This window comes from Triturus cristatus, chromosome 3_1, assembly GCF_964204655.1.
Source record: "Triturus cristatus chromosome 3_1, aTriCri1.1, whole genome shotgun sequence".
Taxonomy (NCBI): Eukaryota; Metazoa; Chordata; class Amphibia; order Caudata; family Salamandridae; genus Triturus; species Triturus cristatus.
This window is the reverse complement of record NC_140583.1, coordinates 825,964,574-825,990,189: the sequence shown is the minus strand read 5'-3', so window position 1 is coordinate 825,990,189 and position 25,616 is coordinate 825,964,574. Positions and strand designations below refer to the sequence as shown.

Sequence of the window (25,616 nt, the reverse complement as noted above, 5' to 3'; positions counted from 1 at the left end):
TAGTAATGCATAAAATGTCTATCCCAAATGTTCCCTCCTGTCTAGTAAGACGTGGGCAGGAGAAAGAACCTGTTCTAAATAGTTTACGGCACTTGCTTTGCTTAGGCAGAAAAGGCGGCACATCTGGATCCAAAATTAACATGAATGCCTTACTCTGTTAACGTACAGCTGTGGCCCCTATGTACTCTCCAGAAGGGTAAACGGTTACCAATTAGGCTGCAATGGTTGTATTTGCTTCAGAACTCAGGATATGTTCTACACACAGGTACATACCCAAAGCGCCAATCGATGATTTTTATCAGGGTCATACCTGATGCGCCACTGATTGCACACCCCTCTGGGTCCCATACCTTTAATGAAGGGATGCAGATGTACTTGCCATCCCTTATTGTATTCTCTACGGTGTTGAAATGTTTCCTATTCTCACTTACAGGCTCCACATTCAGTAGTGTTCTGGGCGGTTTCGCCACAAGGTAACAGGGGTGTACATTCCTTCTCACTAATGCTATATCCTATAAAGGCGCAGGGTCTATGTAAGGTGGAATGCAGTTTACTAAGAAGCAAACAACTTAGGGGCATATCATCAAGGAAGCGATAAAAAATTATCGCCGCTTTTGCGTCCGTTTTCGGATGAAAAGCGGCGATAATTTTATCGCCTAATCAGCAAGGTCACGCTATTGCGTGAATCCTTGAATTAGCGCCTGTTTTCTGAACGCCCAGCTTTGCATCTCTAATGAGATGCAAACTGGGCGTTCCTGCCCTGACATAACTGGAGAAATGTCGCTAAGCGTCATTTCTCCAATTATCTATGGGCACGCTGACCTGCAGAGCGACAAGCAAAGTAGCGATAACCTCTGTTATCGTTACTTTCCTTACGCCTGCTTCAAGACTGACTTAGCCATGGTATCCTATGTAAGGTGGGTATCATGGCTAAGTATGCCTTGCCCTATCATCAAGCTATCACCAAACTTTGTGAGATTATCACTGGATTTCCAGCGATAATCTCACATTTGGCAGTTAGCGCTTGGAATTTTATCGCTTTTGAGACAAGCGTTGCTAATAGCACGCTATCTCAGCGATAAAATTCCACGTTACCCAGCGATAATTATCCTAGCGCTAAGTGCGCTTAGCGATAATTATCGCCGGTCCTTGATATGCCCCTTATTTCGTAATCACCAGGAATCAGGGCATGCTGAAGCATACAGTAACATTTAAATAAATCTCCTACTGTACCTGAAAAGTCGCGTCCGTGTGTTTCATGGAGACTTGGGCTGAGCCCTCATTGGATAAAAAAAATGCAAATAAATTATATATTGCAGATAGCTTGAGGTATAAGAAGAGCGGGGCCTCAGCAGCAACAAACCACTCCTTTAAATGTTAATCCTGTGGCGTGCTCACACCTCTGGCATTCTAATGACTCCAGGCCCAGCAAAGCTCAGGCTGCAGTCTAACAGGAAAACAATGGAGTTTGGACGGCCCTTGGAGAGAGGAATCACAGGAGAGAAGGGCAGATACCAGACATGGCGCCCATGTGAGGGTGTAAACCTGCAGGTGAGGAAATATGTTGAGAATGTGTGCCTCCTTTAGCTTCTAGTGTACCTATATAACACATATGTGCACAAAACAGTCTGTGAACAGAGAGCAGGATGGCTGGTTTTGTTCTGAATTGAGCTGTATGTTTGGTGCTGAAATTTAGAGTTAAGACATTCACTTCAATTATATATTGTAATGTTTCCTTTAAGAGCCAGTGCAGTCAAACATACCTGAAACATTTTCTTGCATTATTTTATTCTTTCCTAGTCAGTCAAGTGTAAGATTTCATTGCCCATCAGTACATGTGCACTTGACCACAAATCTGAAGAATTTCAGCATTATCACTGTTGCCCATTGTGCAGTACTGAACTTCACCCGGTGGTTGCAAGTGGGGGACACTCACACTCGGTTTTGGGGACCAAGACTTGTTTTTCTTCATCAGACTTCAAACCAGCACAAGAGGCCATCAGAAAATGGAGAAAGAATCCCAAAGAGAAATTTGAAAGAAGGGGAACAAAGACAAAAAAAAAGTACCCACAAAAGTGCAAGAGACACAAGGAATAGGATGGTGGGAGAAAGAGGCATGAAGTGGAATGACGCCTATGTAGAATGGTATTAGACAGCCTGGACGTTCAGCAGCACCAGTGGAGGCCTCCTAAGAAAACATGTGGCCCCATGCACTTTCTTTAAACACATTACATGCTATCAATGTGACACCCTCATATCCCATTTAGTTTTTTATTAATTATTTACATCCTGTAACTTAATGACCTATTATTTTAATTAACCTATTTCTAAGCTATAACATATTTATTTTAATAGACACCGAGTAACCAAGAAAGAAGGTTGAGGCATGCAAAACAGAGGGCCTTAGAATGCAGTTCTCATAGGAATCTCATTGAACTGAACCATGTACTGCGCAAAACAAGACAAGAAGGGGTCTCTTTCCATATCATTTTATTCAAAATTTACATTTAAAAAAATACACATACATTTTACCAGGTAAGGATTGCTGATAGCGATACCATAAAGGAATGTGCTATGAATGCATTCAGATTTGTGCCTGTATTAACCTGTTCCTCTTGATACCCTGCCTCGTGTCGGGCTGTGCTGTGCACATCCTTGTAACCTCAAATATGGCCTGCTGATTTGCTGCATGAACTTTAAACACGACATGTCATTTATTCATATAAATATTTAGTTTCTGTACATTATTGCATCAGGAGTCACAACATAATGCAGCAGCATTCCCAACAGAAACATGATTTTAATGGAAAATAAATTCACACATAAGTACACAGACTGATTGTCCTCTTGCAAGCTGGGCAAGAAATGCAGACAAGCTGCTTTGTGTTGTGCAATGCACGAAGCATCAGTCATGAGAATGCTTAGCAACATAGTGATGGGCCTCAAACATAAGTTACACAGAAAAACTGAAATGGATGTTCCCACAACTCTAGATCATATGGCTTTCTATTGTTTTATTATCCAGAACAAAATAAAGAAATCAAAGAGATACAATAGAATTGTGGCTGCCTCTAAGCATAAACAGAGCAACTAAAGGACAATCTATAGCTTCAGAACTACTCAAGGAACAACAGTATTTGGGCCAAACTCTGTCACACAATCCCTTTCAACAAAAACACATTTAAAAATAAATTACATAGTCCTTTAATATTATGGTATCCACAATTACACAATATTTCATCTACCTTTGCCATCCTAGTATGCCTAGCATATTCCCAAAGACTATTTACACAAATAAACGGATGAGGAAGACCCTAATTTTCAAGTCTGTCAGGAAATAAATTCACGCGTTCCATGGCTTCAGACTGATGTCTCCATGGACAGGATTAATGGCATGTATCCTTGATGAAGTACTCTTGTCACGCAAGGACCTCCAGTGATGTTTGCGAATAATAATAAAACATAAATCATCTTCCAGGCTCTTGGTTAATAGCATATGTCCATGGAAACTGCTGCCATCAAGTCCACCTGTGGAGGTGTGATGCCAAATGACATTTTTGACTACAAAAAACAGAAAAATAAATATGCGTGGAAGCCTTTCAAGACTTCCCTTTTGTGTCTCCTAAAACTTGCAAATCCACCCATCTTTTTACTGGCCTGTCGAAATCTCTTCATTGGTTGACAATCAATATGGTGCAAAAAGGATCGAGGCAGTCGTTGCTCGGATTGGACCGTGCCCATGCCGTAGGAAGGGGGAGGGTATTGCTGAAGCCTGAAACATGGAGGTAGAAGGACGGGGCGGCAGGGAGAGGGTGGACGACACCGCTGCAGCCAGAGAAGATGAGAGGAAGGCAGGAGCCATAGGCTTGATCATGTCTTTTTGGAATGCAAATTTTGCCTGAAAAACAAAAATAGAATACAGGTTTTTAGCACCTACTGTTTTTCAATTTTAGCAAATGATATTAAAGTAATAACACAGCTCGCTCAAACGCTGTCCATTACACCCCTAAAAGACAAATATCTTTAAGAAACATAGGGGCGCATGTACAAGCCCGAATTGCCACCACAACGTCACTTTTACGGACGTTGTGATGGCGATAGGGGCTGCGCCTTATGTACAAGGCAGCGTTAAGCCACTTAACGTGGCTGAACGCTGCCCTGTAAATAAGGCACCCTTTTAAGCTATGTTTAGCGTGAAAGGGGCATGCAGTGGGTGTTGTGGTGGGTGTTCCACCGCAACACCCATTGTATTTGATACTGCCCCCTATGTACAAGGGTGGCATATATAGGAGGCAGCACCAAAATTAAGACCAGGAAAATCCTGGTCTTAAGTTGGCGAAACGAGGAGAAATGCATTATTTCTCCTCGTTTTTGCTTTTTCCATCTGTGCTGCCTGGTGCAGCACACATGGAAAAAGCAAAATGCCATGGCTTGTTTATGTACAGGAAGGTGTACCTACCTGTACATAAACAAACCTTTTTAAAAAAATGCCATTTTGTAACTTTCATGTGTGCTGCATGAAGCAGCACACATGAAAGTTACAAAATGGCATTTTAGGATTGTATACGTGAATGAAGGGACACCTTCATGCAATCCTAGATTTACAAAGGTTTGTAAACCTGGGAAGGCATGAAATTGCTGTGCCTCCCGGAGAATGGTGTAACAGAGAGAAATATCTTTTTTTCTCTTCGTTATTTTCTCTTTCTGTGTGCTGCACACATAGAAAGAGGAAAATGCCTCAAGAGATTTTTTACATGCGGGAAGGTATCCCTTCCTGCACTAAAACAATTCTCCTGGTCACGCAGGTGCCCTTGGACCGTAGTGCAAGGGTGCATGCGGTGGCACTATGCTGCCTGAAGCGCACCAGTGCTATGAGAGAAAAGAAGTGTGCCATATCTTAATATATATGGTGCATTTCTGCTCTCTCCCTTTCACGCAATACAGCAAGTTGCCTTGGTGAACTGCGTTGCATGAAAGGCAAGTAAATCTGCCCCCAGTATTTATGGGACATGTGGATTTTGGTGCACTTAGCACCAAAATGTCCATGTTATTCGCCATTACTGAATAAAAACTCGGAATAGGTGGAATTTATAGCACCCAACAAATTCTGAAACCAAGGGTATCATATTTTATTTTGCATACCCTGCTGGGTCCCTTATAATCACGCCCTATACAGACTCACATATAAGGACAGGCAAACATAAGCATGTGTGTGCGCTCATACACACAGATACTCCTTTTCCCCAACCCAAGATATCATATCAAATAAACCAAATTGAAAATGAAGAGTCTTGTAAATATTTTTGGCAATGCCATGCTCAGAATTTTTTCCAATAACAAATCTGAGTGAAGAAATGTGCAAGGAAATTAATTAATTGAGAGTAAACAGTTATGCTTGAATTATTCCATGAGGTTATGCCTAGCAGAAGAACGTCCGTCTGTTTGTGAGTCGTGTTTCTGGATAGAAGGGTCACTGATGCTGCAGTCCTGACTTTCATTGCAAGCGTGAACATTATTGGTTTATTTGGCATATGTGAGTCAGGACAAAACAGAAAAGTTAAACATACAAACTGCATGATCAGTGCGTGCCTATATTCATTTAAAACACAAGTCATCACACAACATCTCTTTCTGCCCTAAGAGTGAAAAGTTAATTAAAGTTAGTGCCTTAGATGATAGTGCAATTAGTAGAATCAGAGCAGAGTTAACATAAATGGGGAATGACAGGGAAACCAAAACATATAATATTACCCAATTTTCCAGCACAGCCAGAGATATGTTACAGAGGTGCTTCTTCCTGGGCAATGTATTCCAAGCCAACTGTGCTTATGACTGATGATGGATATTTCTAAGATTGTGAGCCTAGTTTAAAGTGCAGCTGGGGGGAATATTGTGTTGGATGTAATGCACTTGCAATACGGCAGTTGGAATATCTGCCACATTTGTGACGGGTATCTCATCTGCCGAAATCTAAATCATGCCAGACGATTCCTGCAGTTGTTAGCTAGTGTGCAAGATGTATTTCTTGCAAAAGGACTTCAATTCTCACAAAAACTCATGCCACTCCGTCCATCTTTCAATCTATCATTGTTTTTATGACACAGACATTCACACATGGGCAGCTAACAATTGTTGCAGCAGTAAAAATATACAACAGAAATAACAATCTAATTCTAAATCTTAGAGGGTGTTTGAGAGTGTGTTCAAACAATTGAACGTAAGAGGTGATGGATCCATACATTCTTTCAAAGATTCTTTTAACTTAACAGATAAGACTGAAAATGACTAGTTTAAGAAGTGTGTTGTTTAATCTAGCAATATCTCTACTGTCCCCTTAACGTACAAAAAAAAAGACCATACACATTTAGACACTCCCTTTCATGCATGCGCAGTATACTTAATATTGCGATCCAACATCACTAGTATGAGTTGCAGTAGAAGTGGCACAGAAAAGAGGTGAAGCTAGTTGGTGTCATTTAATTCATAGACCCTTAGAGACACTATCTTACAACATAGGCAAGTAAGTTCTCTGAGTAAAGGCGTTGTTTTAAATATCTAGGTATGGGCGCCATGCTGCATCTCTCCAATCCATACCTTTATCAGTGCAGATCCACAATCAGTGCGTAGGTTATCTTACGACAAAATGGCTAAAAACCCTGAAAAATATGTATTTACTTGTAATGCTAAGTAAAAATAAAAACGCCACTGATGTTTACATCTAGTAGATAGTACCAGGTGCTGCATATGAGTGAGGCTGTATAAGAAACTTATAGCTGAACAAATGTACGGCGTGAGTACAAGTCATGTACCTAGACAGAACAATTCCGCTACTCTGCTCTAACGCAAATAGCCTTTGAAGTATTTACAATGAGATGGTTAACTGGAAGTTGTATTAATCTCATCAATCTTTCCAGGCGAAAAATAAAGAATAATGAGGTAACCAAGCAATCAATCCATAAAACAGAAAACTGCCACAAAACATTGCTCAGAGAGTGCCGCCCAAGATGAACACATTCAGTGTTATGGCTTTAAAGAGAATTGTGTTTTATAAGAATATGTATTACTCTGTTTTGTTTCTTAAGTTTTCACTCCATATTTTTATATTTAGAGTCCTCTTGTGACCATTCAAATTGGCAGTAAAGTTCAAGAACGCGAGCAGTATATTTTCCAGACGTTCTATGGATTGCTTATTATCTCAGAGATTCTGTTTATTTACTTGAGTTTTATGTAGCGCTGGCTAGACCCGGAGGTATCAGAGCGCTTTACATGAGGAGAGTTACATAGGTTACAAACTACACATTGTTACAGAAGGTACAACAGTTACAAGTTACATTCTTAGGTTAATGGCGTGTAGAGGGGTAAGGGGATAATGTAAAAGGGTGAGGGGAGGAAGAATTAAACGGAGCATAGGCATAAGGATAGACAAAGCAGGCAGGTGGAGAGGAATTCAGGGGAAAGAGGAAGGGAAAAGGGGAGGTAGCCAAAGAATGAAGGAGGGAAGCGGAGGTGGAGGGGGTAGGGGACACAGCGTGGAGACGGGGAAGTAACTGTGTCTGACGTGTTTAACTAAGGATAAGGCACTCCTTGACAGCCTAGATACTGTGATCATCAAACTTCATGTCACCAAGCTGAAACCTACAAAAGGAAGTCTCTCAAATGCCAAACTATGATACCAGTGGAATAGCAAGACATCACCACCATCCTATTCCTCATTCAGCACACATCAACCACCCACTAAGAGCAACCTAAATCCACTGGCACATGCAAGCAAGACCACAAGACCTTGAAAACCAAAAATGAATAAACATCCAAAATCAATGTCATTCTTAATTCATTGAACTGAAAACCAAACCTGAAACCCACATACGCTTCAACAGTACTTTAAAACAAACAAAGAACTCTGCTTCCTAACGCAATGCAGCAAATGAGCTATTCACAGACATGTAAAGAATAAAAACTCTAGTTTAAATTGAAAATATTCTGCTTACCACACAGAAACCGTGTTGCTACAGTTCTAGCTACGTTCTACAAATCAACCATAAGAGAAACCTCTAACAGAAACAAAGCTCTCTTCCAAGTCATCAAACACTGTATCAGTCCAACCAAGACTCTGCTCAACGGACAAGTGCAATGTCATCAATTATTATTCCCCCCCCCCCAAAAAAAACACCACATTGAAAATACCATACTAGTTCTCCATTCAATATACCAAAAAAGCAATTTGTTAAAAATGCTCAGAGCTACAGACTTGAATGACATCTTCTATGCCTCAAAGACATCATGACAAATACTTCAAGCACCATTATAAAAATCCTCTCAGGAGAAAGAGTCACAACCCTCCAGAATATAACCACGTGCTGCTTCACTGAAGTATTTGTCATAGACCGACCCAAAACTTGACATATCCTTCAACTGCCGAAAAAAGACCTTAACTCTGACAACCTTTTATGCTACAATCCAATCTCACACCTATCTATGCATACAAACATAAACAAGAAAGCAGTAACTAGTGCATGGCGAACAAGGCCCAAAAATGGCTACCTGATTTCTTGTTTCTGGGCTACCACAGAAATACGGACAAAGAATATCCTGCCATTTTTACAAAAATCAAGAAATGAAGACCCCATTGGCTAGACAAAGCAATCAGCCATATGACTCAGACTCAAGAGTTTGACCTACTGTGACCTTCTGTGACTGCGGATTGCCTTGGATGCTGAGATCCTCCCATGCCTTTGCTGGGCTGCGTGGAGAGAGAAACAACTGCACCACAGTGATTCAGACATTAGAAGTATAGGGTCAGAGGTACAGGAGCCAGCGCTACTGAGCTTAAGAGGAGTGGGACTGAGTGTTGTAATAGATGGGCTCCTTTTTTGCACTGTCACTCATGCTTGGGTGGTGGGTCTGCAACTTGCCCCTTCAGAGGCAAAACGGTCTGGCTCTTGGGAACCAATGGGTGCCAGCAGATCAAGGTCCCGAGCTGTGTGTTGGGAGCAGAAGCGCCTGACTCCTGAAGCGAGCGCCAACATTGGTGGCTTCCAAAAGGTGAAGAAAGGCAACTGATTATTTGTATAGAGCTTGTCCAACATGGCCTTGGGTTGCCCTCTGACAGGCCAGAGTCATAGAGAAGAATGGGCCAACTGCTGGGGAACCTTGAGGTCACTCTTTAGGGGCTTAAGCTACAGGTGCAAAAACACCCTAGAAAGAGGTACAAATGAAAAGGACACAATGTGGCACATGATACCTGTTGAGATGTGAGAAAAAGCCCAGCTTACAGGAAAGAAAAAAGAACAATTATAGGTAAGCCCATTAGAGTATGGTTTAAAGGAAGTAGAAAATTAATTTTGATGCCACCCAAAAAAATTAAAATAAGCTACCCTGAAAATGATAAATAAATATCTCAATACAACAGCTAAAATAAAAAGAAGAGGCCTGCTTTGTGAGTGTTTCCTCTTATCCCACAGGACTTGCAGAAGACAGTTGTGACCACTATTGTGCTTTGCAAACTAGATTATTGCAATGCTTTACTTATCAACATGCAGAAAAAACTTTTAAACAAATTGCAAGTTTTGTAGAACGCGGCAGCTCGCATACTGCTTATGATCCCTAAGCATCAGTCTGCATCAGAAACCTTTATCCAGTTACATTGACTACCAGTCAGAAAGCAGATAGACTTTAAGGCTTTGTGTACTGCCTTTAAGGCTCTCCATGACTCAGGTCGCGACTATCTGAAACGGAATTTAACATGTTACTCTCCATCCAGGGCTCTGCGCTCTTCATCAGCCAATAAGGTGGTCATTTCCAAATTCAAAAAATCTCACTGGGGCGGCAGAAGCTTTGTGGTCTGCAAAGCTAAATTGTGGAATTCTCTTCTGCTTCAGTTAATGAATAGCACAGGCCTTTTTCATTTCAGGACAGCTTTAAAACATGGTTTTTTAATCAATAGGTTTCGTGGCCTGATATTTTTGATTTTTCGTTCTTTAAAACTTTGTTTCACTGATTCTGTCCCTTGTGTTTCGGGCAGCTCCAAGATGCCTCTGGGCAAAAGCGCCCTTTATAAAATAAAGTTTCATTTCAAACAGTCATTATCCACTAGAAAGGCCAAATCAATAACCATCCCTGTTACACCATGACCAGTTTGGTTTCAAGTCACTTTGCAGCACTGAAATATCCACTATTCGGGCTGGGGATCACACCCTTTTTATTACAGAAAACAGTGACCTTGCCAAGTGGTCCTATTGAACCTACGAGTACCCTTTAATGCCATCAATCAGCTTTCATTTCCAAGAGCATTTCACCTGGAGAAATATGCAACAACACTGCACTATATTGGCTTTCTTCCTACAATTCCAACCAATTATACAATTGTTCCGATGGACATCTGCTTATCTCAGTGACTACTTGGTTACTTATGATCTATTTCCCCCCATAAGGTTCCACACAGAAATGGAGTCACTTGGAGTCTACCTAGCAAATCATGGGATAAATTCCATGAGGCTTACACACACAACCCTGTTTCAGAATCTCCACTAGTAAAGCCATCAAATGAATCTCAAAGACTGCCTCAATCATATCCAAGCTCAGATGTGAACTGCCAGAACAGAACTGCATCTTTGAGGGGGAGTTGGAAAAAATTCACACCACCAAGACAAATCCATCATTGATCATCATAGACAGCACCTTAGACTTTCCTACTAGGAATTTGACAACATGATAGTCCAGCACCCTCCAACTGCAGGTTGCTGCACAACTCATTAAAGGAGTGTAGACATCTGACCACGTCAGGCGCACCTTTCCACAGCTGCGTTGTCTACACCTAAAGGGCAGTTTCTTATGTACGTATGATAACATGCATGCACTTGTACTGCTGTTTATATAGTGCATGTCTTGCTAGTAAGCAACAAAGAGCTTCACATAGCAGACAAGAGAGAATCTTCAAAGATCATGGACATGAAAGAAACTGTTCTCACCAAAAAGGGCGTATGAAACAGGAAATTGAAGTTATTTATTAGAGCGGATGAGGTTCTTCTTGAATAGATGTCTTTTTAGTTCCTATTGCCACAGCATCTACTAGGCAGGATCAATGCATATTCCACCTTTCCTATCAGAAAAAGCTTACCATATCATGAGCACAACACAACGCAAAAAGTCTTGACATCACCAGACTTAAAGTCAAGCAGTTTAAAAAGAAAAATAATAAGACAAGCCATCTTAAGTCATGCACCCAGAATAGAGAACAGAATTACACCACAAATCAGCTTTGTATCTTCTCGCCTTCAATTCAGAAAGGAGCTAAAAACTCATCTCTTCAAGGAGCATCTTGTAGGCCAATGATAAGAAATCTCATGGCTGCCAGGGGTCACATGTGCAGAGAATGCCACCATTTTCTAACAGTCTTTAACTTTCTTCATGATCTTGAGGACTTTCTATCTCACTACTGTAAACAGCGCACCTTTAGCTATACATTCTAGGTTTCCTCTTTATGGTTGTAAGTCAGAGTATCATATACAGAAAAACCATCTTACAGAAATATTTTGTGTGTAGATTTTCTATTATAAATTCCAATGGGGGCAACATTTTTGTAGTCAATATTTGGGACACAATATTTTTGTCAGACAATATCCTGCCAATTATATTCTGGTATCACACCCACTTTATAAATTCCAATACCAATAACAAATTGACTAATGACTAATTGCAAGTCCTGAACGTGCCTTCTGTCTCCTTTATATGATCCCATGGGGTCTATTTCTACTACCTTTGCCTTATGCAGCAGTCTTCATCTTAATGTTATGCATGTTTACCTTGAGTTCGTTTTCTGAAAGGAAGTCTCCCATCTTGAACAACTGATGCTGTAGTCCCACATCGGTGCCTTGCATGATTACCGTTTCATCTGCATAAAGTAACACTGGGCATGTCCCCTGTCCCGGGTACTTCGCATCTGCTCGAGCCTGTAAAATCTTTGACTGGAAACACCAAGGCTCAAGTTAAATAATGAGGGGGCTAGAACATCAACAGCAAATACACTTATATCTGATAAAGAAAAGCACATTTTACTTACAGGTGCCTCCCTATACAATTATTTAACTGAGCTTTGAGTTTCTTGATGTATTTATTGCAGCATTCCCTAACAAGGAGAGGACTGTATAATGGATAAAGACCTGAGGTGCATCATTCATAATTGTTACATTCCTCTAGTTGCATAAGACGTGCTTTTAGTGATGGTGAGCGCCGTGGGCAGTGGGTCTCATGGCAATACTTTAAATGAGTTACACTGTCATATCAAAGTTAATATTGATTGTCTAGCAAGCTTTTTTGCAGAGCAAAATTCAATAAACTTACATTACACAGAGTCATTAGAAAGCCTCTGGAAATTGACAACATTGATTTTCTTGACACTGAGACAACAGTTTTCCATGGTCCCTCCATAGGAAGACCTAAATGAAATCTCCAAAACGTAATGCACTCAATCAATGACATATGATGAGCTATTGATAGCAAATCCCGCAAGTAAACATAAACTAGACAGATCCACAATAGCCATATATAAAAACTTTCAGATTATTACTAAAGGTCTGATGCGGAGCCAGGCTGAGAGTTCCCTAGCTAAAGCCACGACTGACACAGATGTTTCTAGAATTATTACTTTTTTGTAACATCATTAACCTTCAAAGCGAGACCTCTTAAACTGACAGATTATATATATTTAGGTTTGAGAAGTGAAGGGGATGGGAATAGATCTTTACATACCTATAAGGGGAACCTTGCAACAAACAATTTGTTGTACTTGTGAGGTAGAGCACTTTGTTGCACATACTTCACAGCCAATATCACCAGAACACTAATCGGTCCAATACTACAGTGATGTCGCCAGTATATCTAGATTTTGCCATTAGCAGCTCCCTTCTCCAGGCAACAAAACTTTTAGTTCTTTACAGCTCGCTTCACCAGTGCGCACAAGTCACATTCTAGATGAAGAATTGACTTTGTTGTTAAAAGCTTCCCTTTGGTGTAAGAGACAGGAAGTCCCAGTTTCATCTTTAATCCGCGTATTAGAAGAATTATTTACAGCAATTTCACACTAATTTACTAAACTATCATTTTTGCATCAAAAAACACCACCAACAAAGACTAGCAACCTGCTATTTACAGATGAACATCACCTTCCTTTCTTCCCTCCACTTAAGCCTCCATTTTCAATGACGTAGCTTGTCACTGTGTATACCTGTAGAAGACCTGCTGTTATACGTAGAATCCGAAACACAGGAGTAAACCCGTTAACCCAGTTGAGACCGGGTAGAGTATGCAACAAAACAACAATGTCTCAACCGGTCCCAACAGGGAAGGAGTAGTTTCTTTTCTGTAACTCCAGTTCTGTAGTAGGGGTATCTCTGTTATAGTCATAATCTAGTGAATAGTCCCGCCCATGTGCGCGGACCCCGGAGCAATAAAAAATAATCTCTAAAAGGTGACAAATCATGCAGACCTGCATACACCTTTAAGAGAGAATTTAATTTAAAGACAGATAATGCAGCCTATACCCACAGGCTACACTGTCCAGTACTTCAACTAGAATTCCACCAATATCCACAAACAGCACTGCCTGTCCAGTTTTTCTCCACATAGGAAAAAACCCTGCCTCTACCAGCAAAAGCCTCTGGAATGATAGAGAGGAAGGAGTGGACAGACAAGCCCCATAGGCTGCCATTATGTGGCTTGGAACAGGATACTGTGCCTTTAAGAAAACTTTCCAGTTTTCCAGAACTTTCCCCAGTATCCCAGAATGCCCAGCAGGTCCCATTTACTTTCAGTTCTTTTTGAAGGCGTAGCACGCCAGACCTGTAGCATTCTACATATGAATAAGTATCTCTCCACCGGGGAGGAGGGCGGGCGCTTATGACTATAACAGAGATACCCCTACTACAGAACTGGAGTTACAGAAAAGAAACTACTCCTTCTGTAGTAGGGGATCTCTGTGTATAGTCATAATCTAGTGAATAGAATGGCAAGCCCATCCCCACACAACAAAAGCGGTGGAGAACACATAAGACACTACCACTACTGTGCGAACAAATTTCGCAGCGAAGCCTGCCCAACCTGAGCATCTGCCCTGGCATCCGTGTCCAGACAGTAATGCGCAGCAAAGGTATGGACCGACTTCCAAGTGGCCGCCTTACAGATTTCCGCAATCGGAACATTACGCAGCAAAGCCGTCGTGGCAGCTTTGCCCCTGGTGGAATGAGCCTTAGGTTTACCCCCTAAGGTCTTATTAGCCTTTTGATAACACAACTGTATGCAGGACACAATCCACCGAGAGATGGACTGCTTAGAGGTCGCAAGACCAGTCCTGACTGAGCCATAATTAACAAACAATTGGTCAGACCTACGAATATCCTTGGTCTTATCCAGATAAAATTTCAACACCCTTCGGACATCCAGGGAATGGAGAGCCCTTTCCGCTGGTGAAGAGGGATTCTGAAAGAACGTAGGTAAAGTTATGGTCTGATTGACATGAAAGTCAGAGATAACCTTAGGAAGGAACTTAGGGTGAGTACGCATCACAACCTTAGCAGCATGAAACACAGTATAAGGTTCTTGACAACATAATGCCTGAAGTTCACTCACCCTGCGGGCCGATGTAATGGCCACTAGGAACGCCGCCTTCCAGGATAGGTGCTGCAATGAAGCCTTGTGAATAGGTTCAAAAGGCTCTCTCATCAGTCTGGACAGCACCACATTCAAGTCCCAAGAAGGCGAGGGAAGTCTGACAGGAGGGAACACCTTCTTCAAGCCTTCCAAAAAATCCTTGACCACAGGAATCTGAAAGAAGGACGTCTGTGAAGGGCACTTCCTGTAAGCAGTCAAAGCAGCCAGATGAACCTTAATGGAATGGAAATTAAGGCCAGACTGCGCCAGATGCAAAAGGTATGGAAGGATGACATCTTCCTTACATGTTGTCGGATCAAAGTTCTTGGACTTACACCAGATACAGAACCTCTTCCACTTGTAAGCATAGGATGTCCTAGTGGAAGGTCGCTTAGACTCCTTCAGAATGTCCATACAATCGTCTGGTAGATTCAGATGACCATATTGCACTATTTCAGGAGCCATGCCGCCAAACTCAAAGACGAGAGGTTGGGGTGCACCATCCGCCCCCCGAACTTCGTGAGAAGGTCCGGCCTGCACGGCAACCGCATGTGAGGAAGGAGAGACCGGTGAAGAAGGTCCGTGAACCACCACTGCCTGGGCCACTCCGGGGCGATCAGGATCATCCGCGCCCTGGACTGAGACAGCTTGATGAGCACCGCCGGAATCAGGGGAATGGGTGGAAAAGCGTACAGAAAGCTGTTCGACCAATCGATCCATAGCGCATTCCCCAGCGTCCCCCGCTGGTAGTACCTGGATGCGAAGTCTCGGCATTTGCTGTTTTCGGTGGTGGCGAACAGATCTACGTCTGGAGTCCCCCACCTTGCGAAGACTTCTCCTAGTACTTCGTCGTTTATGACCCATTCGTGGTTTTCCTGAATCAGCCTGCTCAAGGCGTCCGCCTGAGCATTCTGCACCCCTGGCAGATGCGTGGCCGTAATCGTCAGTCCTCGGGCCAGCAGCCAGCACCAGATCGCCTGCGCCTCCTGCGACAGAGTGCGCGATCTCGACCCCCCCTGCTTGTTGAGGTAATACATCGTGGTTGTATTGTCCGTCTGTATCAGCAGCGAGTTGGTCTGGAAGGACGGAAGGAAAGCCTTCAGTGCCAGGAAGACAGCTCTGAGTTCCAGGAAATTGATGTGGTACGTCGATTCCAAAGGAGACCACTTCCCTTGAATCTGCAGGTCCCCGGAATGCGCACCCCATCCCTGGAGAGAAGCATCCGTCACCACATTCGTCGTGGGAATGTCCTTGTGGAAGGGAACCCCCTGGAGGAGGTTTTCCGCCGAACACCACCACTTCAGAGACTGACGAGCATGTAGAGACAGTCGGATCTTGTCGTCCCAAGAGCCTGTCTTCTGATCCCACTGATCCTCCAAGCACTCCTGCAGTGGTCGCATCTGTAGACGTGCGTGCGGAGTGAGGAAGATACAGGAGGCCATCGATCCCAGTAGAGACGACACCTTCCTCACAGTCGTCGATGGAGCAGTCCTGAGGTCCTGAGCCTTCCGAAGGAGTGATAACCGTCTCTCCTCCGAAGGAGACACGCTTGCTGACCGCGTATCTATGGAGGCCCCCAGGTACTGTATGCACTGTACCGGAGATGGGACCGATTTGGACATGTTGACGTGTAACCCCAGCTTGTTCAAGAGCTCGCACGTCCATCGGAAGTGTTCTTGCGCTTCCTCGAAGGATGACGCCTTGATCAGCCAATCGTCCAGATACGGGTAGACAAACACCTTGTTCCTCCGCAGGTGTGCCGCCACCACCGCCATGCACTTCGAAAAAGTCCTGGGAGCAGACTTTAGCCCGAATGGCAGTACTGTGTATTGATAGTGATTGGCGCCGACTTGGAATCGCAGGAACTTCCTGTGCTTCCGTGCTATGGGCACATGGAAGTACGCATCCTGTAGATCTATGGCAGAGAGCCAGTCTCCCCGTTGCAGCTGAGGGTAAATCTAGTGCAACGATAGCATGCGAAACTTCTCTCTGCGAATCCACTTGTTTGCTTGTCGCAAATCCAGAATGGGCCTGAACTCGTTCTTGTCCTTCTTGCGAACGAGGAAGAACCGAGAGTACAGACCTCTTCCCCTTTGAGACAAAGGTACTTCTTCTACCGCCTTTTTTCTCAACAAGATGTCTGCCTCCGCCTGGAGCTCCCTCAGCTGGAAGCGAGAGCTGACCGGCGGAATCGCTGGAGGCGGGCTGATGAACCGAAGACTGTATCCATTGCAAACAATATTCAGCACCCACTTGTCCTGAGTAATTTTTCTCCACTCTGCCGGAAAAAATCGAATGCTTCCCCCCACTGGAGTGGGTAACGGTTGAGGGGGAAGTAACAGCTCAGGGCCGAGACCCGGCCGGGCCCTTGTTTGTGGTAGTAGCCTGCTGGCCACCTCTACCCCTCTGGCGCTTCTGGAAGGGCTTGCGGAACTGCTGCTGTTGTGGCTGCTGCTGTCCCGAGCCCTGCCCACGCCCTCGGCCCGACGACCCGAACCTCCTCTGGAACGGTCGTTTCTTTTTCTCGGCCTTCTCTAGCCCGACGGCCGTCAGGGTTTCCGCTTCAGCCTTCATGCGGGCCATTTCATCGTCCGCATGCTTCCCGAACAGGGTTTCCCCCGAGAAGGGCAGGTTGGCCACTCTCTGCTGCGCCTCCGGCTTGAGGGACGTCAGGCGCAACCAGGAATGGCGCCGCTGGTGGACGCCATGACAGTAGGCGTGGGCGGCCAATAGCGATATATCCGCCGCTGCGCTGATCGTTTGGTTAGAAACCAGCATGCCTTCGCGCACCGTCTCCAAGAAGTCCTCCTTCTTGTCTCGTGGCAGGAGGTCCGCATATTGCTGCAGGGATTCCCACAGGGCCCAGTCGTAACGGCCCAACAACGCCCCTGCACTCGCCGCCTTCATCGTGGTGGCGGCGGTACCACACACCTTCCTGCCCGCAGAGTCCAGCCAGCGGCTTTCCTTGTCCGGTGGCACCGTGGAGGCCGGGGCGGTCGCATGTTGTTTTCTCGCCGCCGTCACGATAACCGAATCCGGCTTCGGGTCCCCTCTCAAGAAGGACGGATCCGACTCCGGGGCCCTATATTTCTTCATGAGCCTGGACGGAGCGGCCTTCGCTGTTGCGGGAGTGAGGAACAGTTCCAAGGCTGGTTCCACCAGTCCAGGCACGAGAGGCAGGAGGGGGCGAGACAAGTGTCTTTTATGAAGCGTCTCAAATATCACGGACGTCGTGGGTGTTGGAACCGTCACCGTGATATTCAGCTTCGCAGCCCCTCGCAACAGCACCTCCTGGAACGAGACCAAGTCGTCCACCGGCGACACCCTAGTCCCCGGGGAGTCCGACAGCGTCGGGGAAAGGTCCCTGTCCGAGGAGCGCGACCTGGACCTATACCTCCTGCGGCGTCGTCTAGAGTCTGACGAGGATCGCCCTCGGCTCCGCGATCGTCGCCTCCTGTGAGAGCGGGAGCGCGACCTCTTCGGCTTAGGCCTGTCCGCCGGTCTCGCTGGTCCAGGCGACCGTGGGCGTCGTGGCTTCGGGGTCCCCTGCGGCGGAGTCGGGTACCGTGGAAGGGAAACCGACCTCGGGGGGACCGGCGGCGGTCCCGCAGGAGTGCTTGGCAGCAACAGAGGCTGGGGTGGCGGAGACAGAGTCCGCGGCCGCGGAGGAGGCGGTGGAGGAGGTGGAGACGGTGGTGGAGGAGGTGGTGGTGGTGGAGGAGGCGGTGGCAGAGGTGGGAGAGGAGGAGGCGACGGAGACCTCCGAGGCGGGGTATACACCACTGAGTACACCGATCCCGGCGACTCTCTCTTCCTCGACGTCGACCTGTGCCTCGACGTCGACCTGTGCCTCGACGGCGATCTTCTCGGCGTCGATCTCTTCCTCGGCGTCGACTTTTGTCTCGACGGCGATCTTCGCCTCGACGGCGATCTTCGCCTCGACGGCGACCTCCGCCTCGACGGCGACCTCCGCCTCGACGGCGACCTCCCCCTCGACGGCGACCTTCGCCTCGACGGCGACCTTCGCCTCGACGGCGATCTTCGCCTCGACGGCGATCTCCGCCTCGACGGCGATCTTCGCCTCGACGGCGATCTTCGCCTCGACGGCGATCTCCTTCTCTTCATCGACGGCGAGCTGCGATCCCTCGACGCCGAACGCCGACGCCGGGTCTTCTCTCGACGTCGACCGCTGGGCGCAGCCGAAGACGGCGTCGTCGCCGACGACGCCGATGTAGTCGACGGCGGCCTATTCATGTCCCTCGACGGCGATCGTCGACGCCGCTTCTCCCCAGAGCCCTGGGGAGACGGCGAACAGACGGTGGTCATCCTCCTCGACGTCGCCGTCGACGCCCTCGACGTCGACGGGGAGCGGGAGCGCTTACTGGTCTTCCTGCCCCTGGGGAGCCCCCCAGAGGCCTCAGTATGGGCCAAATCAGCCCCTCCAGACCCACCTGGTGCCTTCAGTCTTCGCTCCTCCAGAGCTTGAAGCCTGCTCTTCATCCTGTCCCTCAGGGTCCTGGCTGAAAACGAGTGGCAGATGGTACAGCTTTCAGGCACGTGGGACTGGGGAAGGCAAGCTATGCACACCTCGTGTGGGTCAGTTTTAGCCTTCTTTCGACCACATTCCGGGCACTTGTCGAACAAGCCAGGCATGTTGACAGTACCAGCTACTAAACACAAGAAAAAGTGACAAAAATTGCCAAAATCTCAATGAAAACCTTGAAAAAGGGAGAGCTCAATGCTCCAGGGTCCTGCTAGCAGGAGCCGGAAAAAAGAACTGAAAGTAAATGGGACCTGCTGGGCATTCTGGGATACTGGGGAAAGTTCTGGAAAACTGGAAAGTTTTCTTAAAGGCACAGTATCCTGTTCCAAGCCACATAATGGCAGCCTATGGGGCTTGTCTGTCCACTCCTTCCTCTCTATCATTCCAGAGGCTTTTGCTGGTAGAGGCAGGGTTTTTTCCTATGTGGAGAAAAACTGGACAGGCAGTGTTGTTTGTGGATATTGGTGGAATTCTAGTTGAAGTACTGGACAGTGTAGCCTGTGGGTATAGGCTGCATTATCTGTCTTTAAATTAAATTCTCTCTTAAAGGTGTATGCAGGTCTGCATGATTTGTCACCTTTTAGAGATTCTTTTTTATTGCTCCGGGGTCCGCGCACATGGGCGGGACTATTCACTAGATTATGACTATACACAGAGATCCCCTACTACAGAAATTGTGTTATACCCAGCAAGGTATAAACTCCATATTCGCTGGCTACTACGAGACACTGTATACCAGTAGAGTAACCTTAGACGACGACCGGCTGGAGCATTTCCTAGTTGGTGGAGATTTGCCAGCCCTCAACAAAGGGGAGGCGGACATCTTGGGCCAGGAGGTTACGCTTGGGGAGGTCCGAGGGGCGATTAAGCATATGGCGCGGAAAAAGGCCCCCGGAGTGGATGGGCTCCCTATCGAATTCTACGCGGCTTATGCTGATGTCTTGGCACCTCGGCTGGTATCCCTCTATAATCAGTCACGGGCTGCGGGCAGGCTCCCTGCTACGATGCGGGAGGCGCTGATTGTGCCTTTGTTGAAGCCTGGGAAGTCCCCCTCTGATGTGGCCGCATACCGCCCGCTGGCAATGCTCACCGCCGATTATAAGAACTTAAGTCGGATATTGGCCTCTCGGCTTCTGCCCTACATGACTCGGCTGGTGCACGGAGATCAGGCAGGGTTCATCCCCAGGCGTGATACGGCCGGTAATGTACGGCGTCTCCTACGTGTGATAGAGGCAATGTCGAATAGTTCGCAAACTGCCACCATTTTCTCGGTCGACATGGAAAAGGCCTTTGACAGCTTGGAATGGCCGTATTTGTACCGGGTTCTGCGTGCCTTTGGCCTGGGGGATCGCTTTGTGTCTTGGACGGAGCTGTTATACAGGGGATCCACGGCCCGAACTAGAACGGGGGGACTGGTGTCCCCCCCGTGCGCAGTGGGCAGGGGAACGCGCCAAGGGTGCCCCTTATCGCCACTGCTGTTCGCGCTAGCCATAGAGCCGCTGGCGGCTCAGGCCCGAAGGGGAGGCTGGTTCGAAGGCCTCCGGGTGAACGATGATACCCACTATATCGCGTTATATGCGGATGACCTCCTCCTCTTTTTAAGCAATACCCAGGGTGATCTGGAGGGAGCCAAGAGATTGCTGGGTTGTCTGGAGGACTTGGCAGGCCTGAAGGTGAATTGGGCTAAGTCGTGCCTCTTCCCCGCTTCCAGAAAGACGGGAGGTCCCTGCTCTATGGAGGGGGTCAGCTGGGAATATACTTGCATCACATATTTGGGGACGCGCATTTATCATGACCGCGCGGACCTAGTGGAGGGTAACATCGGCAGGGCGGTGCGTGGCCTTCGAGGTACTATGGACTTCTGGCAGACGTTGCCACTCTCCCTGATGGGACGAGTGGCTCTTCTCAAGATGGTGGCACTCCCTCGGCTACTATATTACTTCAGGACGCTGCCAGTCTGGGTCCCGGCGTTGACGTTTAAACGGCTCCAGCAGTTGATCACGGGGTTCTTATGGAACTCTGGCCGACGTCGGGTAGCTTTGCACAAGCTGATGAGACCGCGGGGGGAGGGCGGCCTGGCGGTACCCGATCTAGAGACTTATTACTTAGCTGCTCAATTGCAGTGGCTGACCCAGGCCATGGATCGAGAGTTCAGGGGAATCGGCGAGGGGGCGGATCCCGGCCCCTATCCTGGCAAAGATAATCCTGCAGCAGCCGCTCCGCGTGGGGGATTTGCCTGCTGAGGTACAGACTTTTCGGCAGTGTTGGTCCAGGAGTCAGCAGAGAGCGCGGACCGCCCGTCCTTATGCGCCCGAGATACCCCTATTGATGTGCCAGCAGCTTCCGCATGGGGGCAACTGGGCGGCGTTGTCGGAATGGTGCGACGCGGGGTTGATGACGATAGGGGATCTATACGAGGATGGTGTGCTTCTGCCTTACGACTCTATTCGTGAGCGTTATGGACTGCCATGTGGGGATTACCTGCTTCACTCGGCCCTGGTGTCGGCTATTCAGCGTCGGTGGCGGAATGGCTTGTCGGAGCCACAGACCTCCATCTCTTGCCAGTATGTGGTATTGGCGACGGGCATACTCAAAGCGGTTACATGTTTATATCGGCAGATGACGACGGAAAGACTGACCCCTCTTGACAGGTTAAAGCAGCGCTGGGAGGAGGATCTTGAACGGGTTATTCCTGATAGAGTGTGGGCCGAATTGCTAGAGCGCCCTTGGAAATGTTCTAGGAATGCTCGTTTTCAGCAGATTCAATTCTTTATTTTGCACCGGGCTTATCTTACCCCAGCCAAGATTCAGAGTTATTTCCATACTCTCACGGCGCCCTGCCCCCGCTGTCGGATGGAGGGTGCTGATCTCTGCCACATGCTTTGGGGTTGCCCTCAGATTAGGGACTACTGGTGGGGGGTGTGGACAGTACTATGCACTATTACGGACAGGGAGATTGACTTTGGTATCAGCCCGAGCTTACTGCATTGGTTTCCCCACACCTCCAAGAATAAACTGACTAGTAAATTTATTGACCTAGGGTTGGTATTAGCCAAGCGGGAAATAACTGCTAACTGGAAGCTGCAACGAGGACCACGTTTGCAGAAGTGGAGGGCAGAGTTCACTCGGTGGGCGGACTGCGAGGCGGTCCTTCGAACGCAGTCGGCTACCCGGGCTCATAGTGACAAGGCGTTGGAGTCGGCCCAAGCTTGGGGTGTATTGGTGGAACTCTTGAAAGTTGCTGACCCTGTAGGGGGTGGGGCCTCTGATGCAGAGATCGGGCAGGCCCCGGCCTCCCCTGCATCTGATTAGGGAAGTGCTTTGGGATTAGGAAATAGCACAACTGGGTGGTCGATGGTCCTGGGTTGGGAAGGTCAGGGATGTAGAGTCCAAGAGTTGAGTGTCTTGCCATGTATCCTGTCAAGCAGTCATGCCGGTGGGGGGGTGGGTGTAGGGGGGGTGGTCGGGGGGAGGGTTGTAGCATGGGGTAGTTGTTTGAATCTTGTTTGGTTGCTCCAATTACACGGGGGTACCTCCTGCATGGGGACTCCGCGTTCTGCGAGTATATGGTATGCCTATGGGTGGACGCCGGGTGGCGGGCTTCCAAGGATTATCCTGCAAGGTTGCTGGGGGGCAACGCTTTACACCATATATTGCGGACTCATAAATGGGACGTTTATGTGATGGGAGTTGTATATTGACATGCCCAGGCAAGGGATAGTTGTTGATTGTACTGCTTTTTGAGTGTTTAAATGCAAATAAAAATATTTACCAAAAAAAAAAAAAAAGAAACAATGTCTGAACCGGTAATCATGAGCGAGGACAATTACAAGGATTGTGTAAATCACTAAAAGGAGGTGAAGAAGAAAGGGAGACCACGAGAAAGTTTCATAGAGTTCAGGAGACAATCCAGACGAATACCGCTGCTGTGCAGTCGATGTCGGGCAAGTCAAGAGCCCAGGTTGTCAGCCAAAAGTGCTTACAGCGCTCGACTCGCCCGACATCGACTGCACAGCAGCAGTATTCGTCCCACTTGCCTCCTGAACCTTTGGACCCCTGTTTTCTCACCCTTGTGTCACTGCGCCGTTCACCGTCACTAGCACTTTCAATGCACACTTGTGTGTCTTGGTTACCTTTTATAAAATTGTACTGTAGTGCTGATACAACTAGTTACAAATAATAATCTATACTCTATGAAACTTTCTCGTGGTGTCCCTTTCTTCTTCCCCTCCTTTTAGTGATTTACACAATCCTTGTAATTGTCCTCGCTAATGATTACCGGTTGAGACATTGTTGTTTTGTTGCCTGCTGTTGTACGTAACATGGTCCAATATCATTCAAGGTGGAGCAGTTTTATATAAAGCTAAACACATCTATGATATCATTGGATTATTTTGCATTTTGCATTTAGTGCCCCAGGAATCTCTGCACCTGGTCTCATCATTTTTTTAAATGGTAAACATTTTCAACAACTTCTCTGCACCTGAGCTACGTGGAAAACAATGGCAGTCATTACATACAAATCTGGTCTGAAGGAATGTTTTAAGGAAGGTCGCTTTAAAAAAAAAAATTGGATGCACCTTTAAAAAGGTAGACAATTAAATATGTATTTTCAACACACTGAACAAATCAATTAATATCCACCCAAATATTTCGTTCAGAAGATTTGATGTTCTTTGTTCAAAAGTTGTAAAAGTGATAAGGGATTGAAAGTTGCCATCTCAATGTAAATCCCATGTGAGCTAATGGTAGAGCTAGTAGAGAATGGACTGTTTAATTCAATGTATAATGTCTACAAACACATTCATTTTTGCTATGCAAAACAGTTCCTTACGGTAGGCCTACACTATATAAATACCCTAAATAATACAAAATAAAAAACATTTACAGGACAAAAAGGTTTGTACAATGGCCCTACTGCCCGTATCTGTGAAGAAAAGTTTCGTAAAGCTGATATATTTTATTTAATGCTCTTATATAGTGGAGATACTGCCTGGATGATGCTTCAAGGCACTTCCTGAGGATTGAAAAAGCAGTAGCAGAAGAACTGGAATGCCCAAAGACTGCGCTTCTCTTTGGAGGTGTTGCGTTCCAAGGAAAGTCTTTTGTAATGTAGTGGATGTGCCAGACGAAACTTACGCATCTTAATGACTGTTCTAACCCCAGAAAACCTGTTTCTACTCAAAGATATTGAGGAAGGTAGTTCCAGAGGGAGGAGCCTTGTGTATCGTACATTCTGCACCAAAATGTTTGAGCGTCACCACATGGACAGATAATCTGTTTCGGGTGGCTGGCCGCAGGTGTCGGACTAGCCAGTGTAAAATCCAGGGACGGCTCCTCCACTAGGAGCATTGCCACACTGCTTCTCGCAGTGCTAGAAGTAGAAACATAAAATGGTAATAACTTTGTATTTTTAACATTTTATGTTTGGTGGTGGGCGGGTGGGAGGGGCTTCTCTGAGAGCAGGGCAAGGGATGATTAATGTGCCTGCCCACTCCCAAGTGTGCAAAGACTGTCATGCGCACTCTGCCCTTCTCCATGCAGACTGCAATGCAGCATAAATGGAGAAAATGGCCTCCCCATAAGACCCCGGCTGGGCGGCGTCCCAACAAATCACAACGCTGCTTACAGCGTTGTGATTGACTTAGGGAAGGGAGGGAGCCTGGCTGCCTGCTTCTGCTTCCTGTTCCTGGAGAGCAGGAGAGCAGAGAAGACATGGGACCTGGCTGGCGGAAAGGTAAGTTTAATTATATATATATATTTTTATATTAAATTACCCCCCGCGCTACCCCTCCTCCCTGTGCGACCCTTTCCGCTGCCCACCCGGCTATATGGAGTTGAGCTAATTACAAATGAAAAAACGGACATTCTTCCACTGAATTAGTTTTTTTGTTTTACATTTCATTTATGTCATTTATGATTTTGTGTTGTTAGACTCATGCGTGCGCATTGTGTCACCTTGTCACTAAATCACGCTTTTATCTACTTTTGTATAATGTATGTGCAGCAGCCATATATCAGAATATGTGTACAGCTTGGATGTATCACTGAGAATATATCAAGTTGTCACAGTCTTTGGTGTGTTGTGTCTAATTCACTAACAGATTCTAAGTGTCACCGATGACCAAAGCCCAGACTTATAAACTCTTTTTTGACCCTGTGTTGATCCAAATATATATATGTGTATTAATCAAGCACCAATACAATGCAAAGGAATTGCATCCTCGTTAAAAAACAACGGTATCTCTATAATATTATATACGCAGATTCTGAGGGACGCAGGGCAACCCCATTATTATTAATGGTATATTAAAAATAGTACATTGACTTTACCCCACATGGTGAGGGAAACGTTGAGTTTGAACAGTTTGCATTGCTCCTGCAGTCTGCAAAGGCAGGACTGCTGTCAGTAGTTTACTTGGGTCACTCA

The 25,616-nt window shown here is 46.3% G+C and overlaps 1 protein-coding gene across 3 annotated transcripts in view; it reads right to left on the bottom strand.

Moving 5' to 3' along the window:
* Positions 1–2,473: 2,473 nt before the first annotated feature.
* Positions 2,474–25,616, bottom strand: part of ZNF385B (zinc finger protein 385B) — a 1,050,548-nt gene continuing 1,027,405 nt past the window's right edge. For 2 of the 3 annotated variants that reach the window (XM_085645197.1, XM_085645199.1), the window contains 2 exons: positions 11,802–11,963; positions 2,474–3,898 (listed from right to left, as the gene is read on the bottom strand). In XM_085645197.1, the coding sequence (XP_085501323.1) occupies positions 3,686–3,898; positions 11,802–11,963 (375 nt within the window). In that variant the 3' untranslated portion in view covers positions 2,474–3,685. The remainder of the gene's footprint in view (positions 3,899–11,801; positions 11,964–25,616) is intronic. The other variant, XM_085645198.1, reaches the window with a different exon arrangement.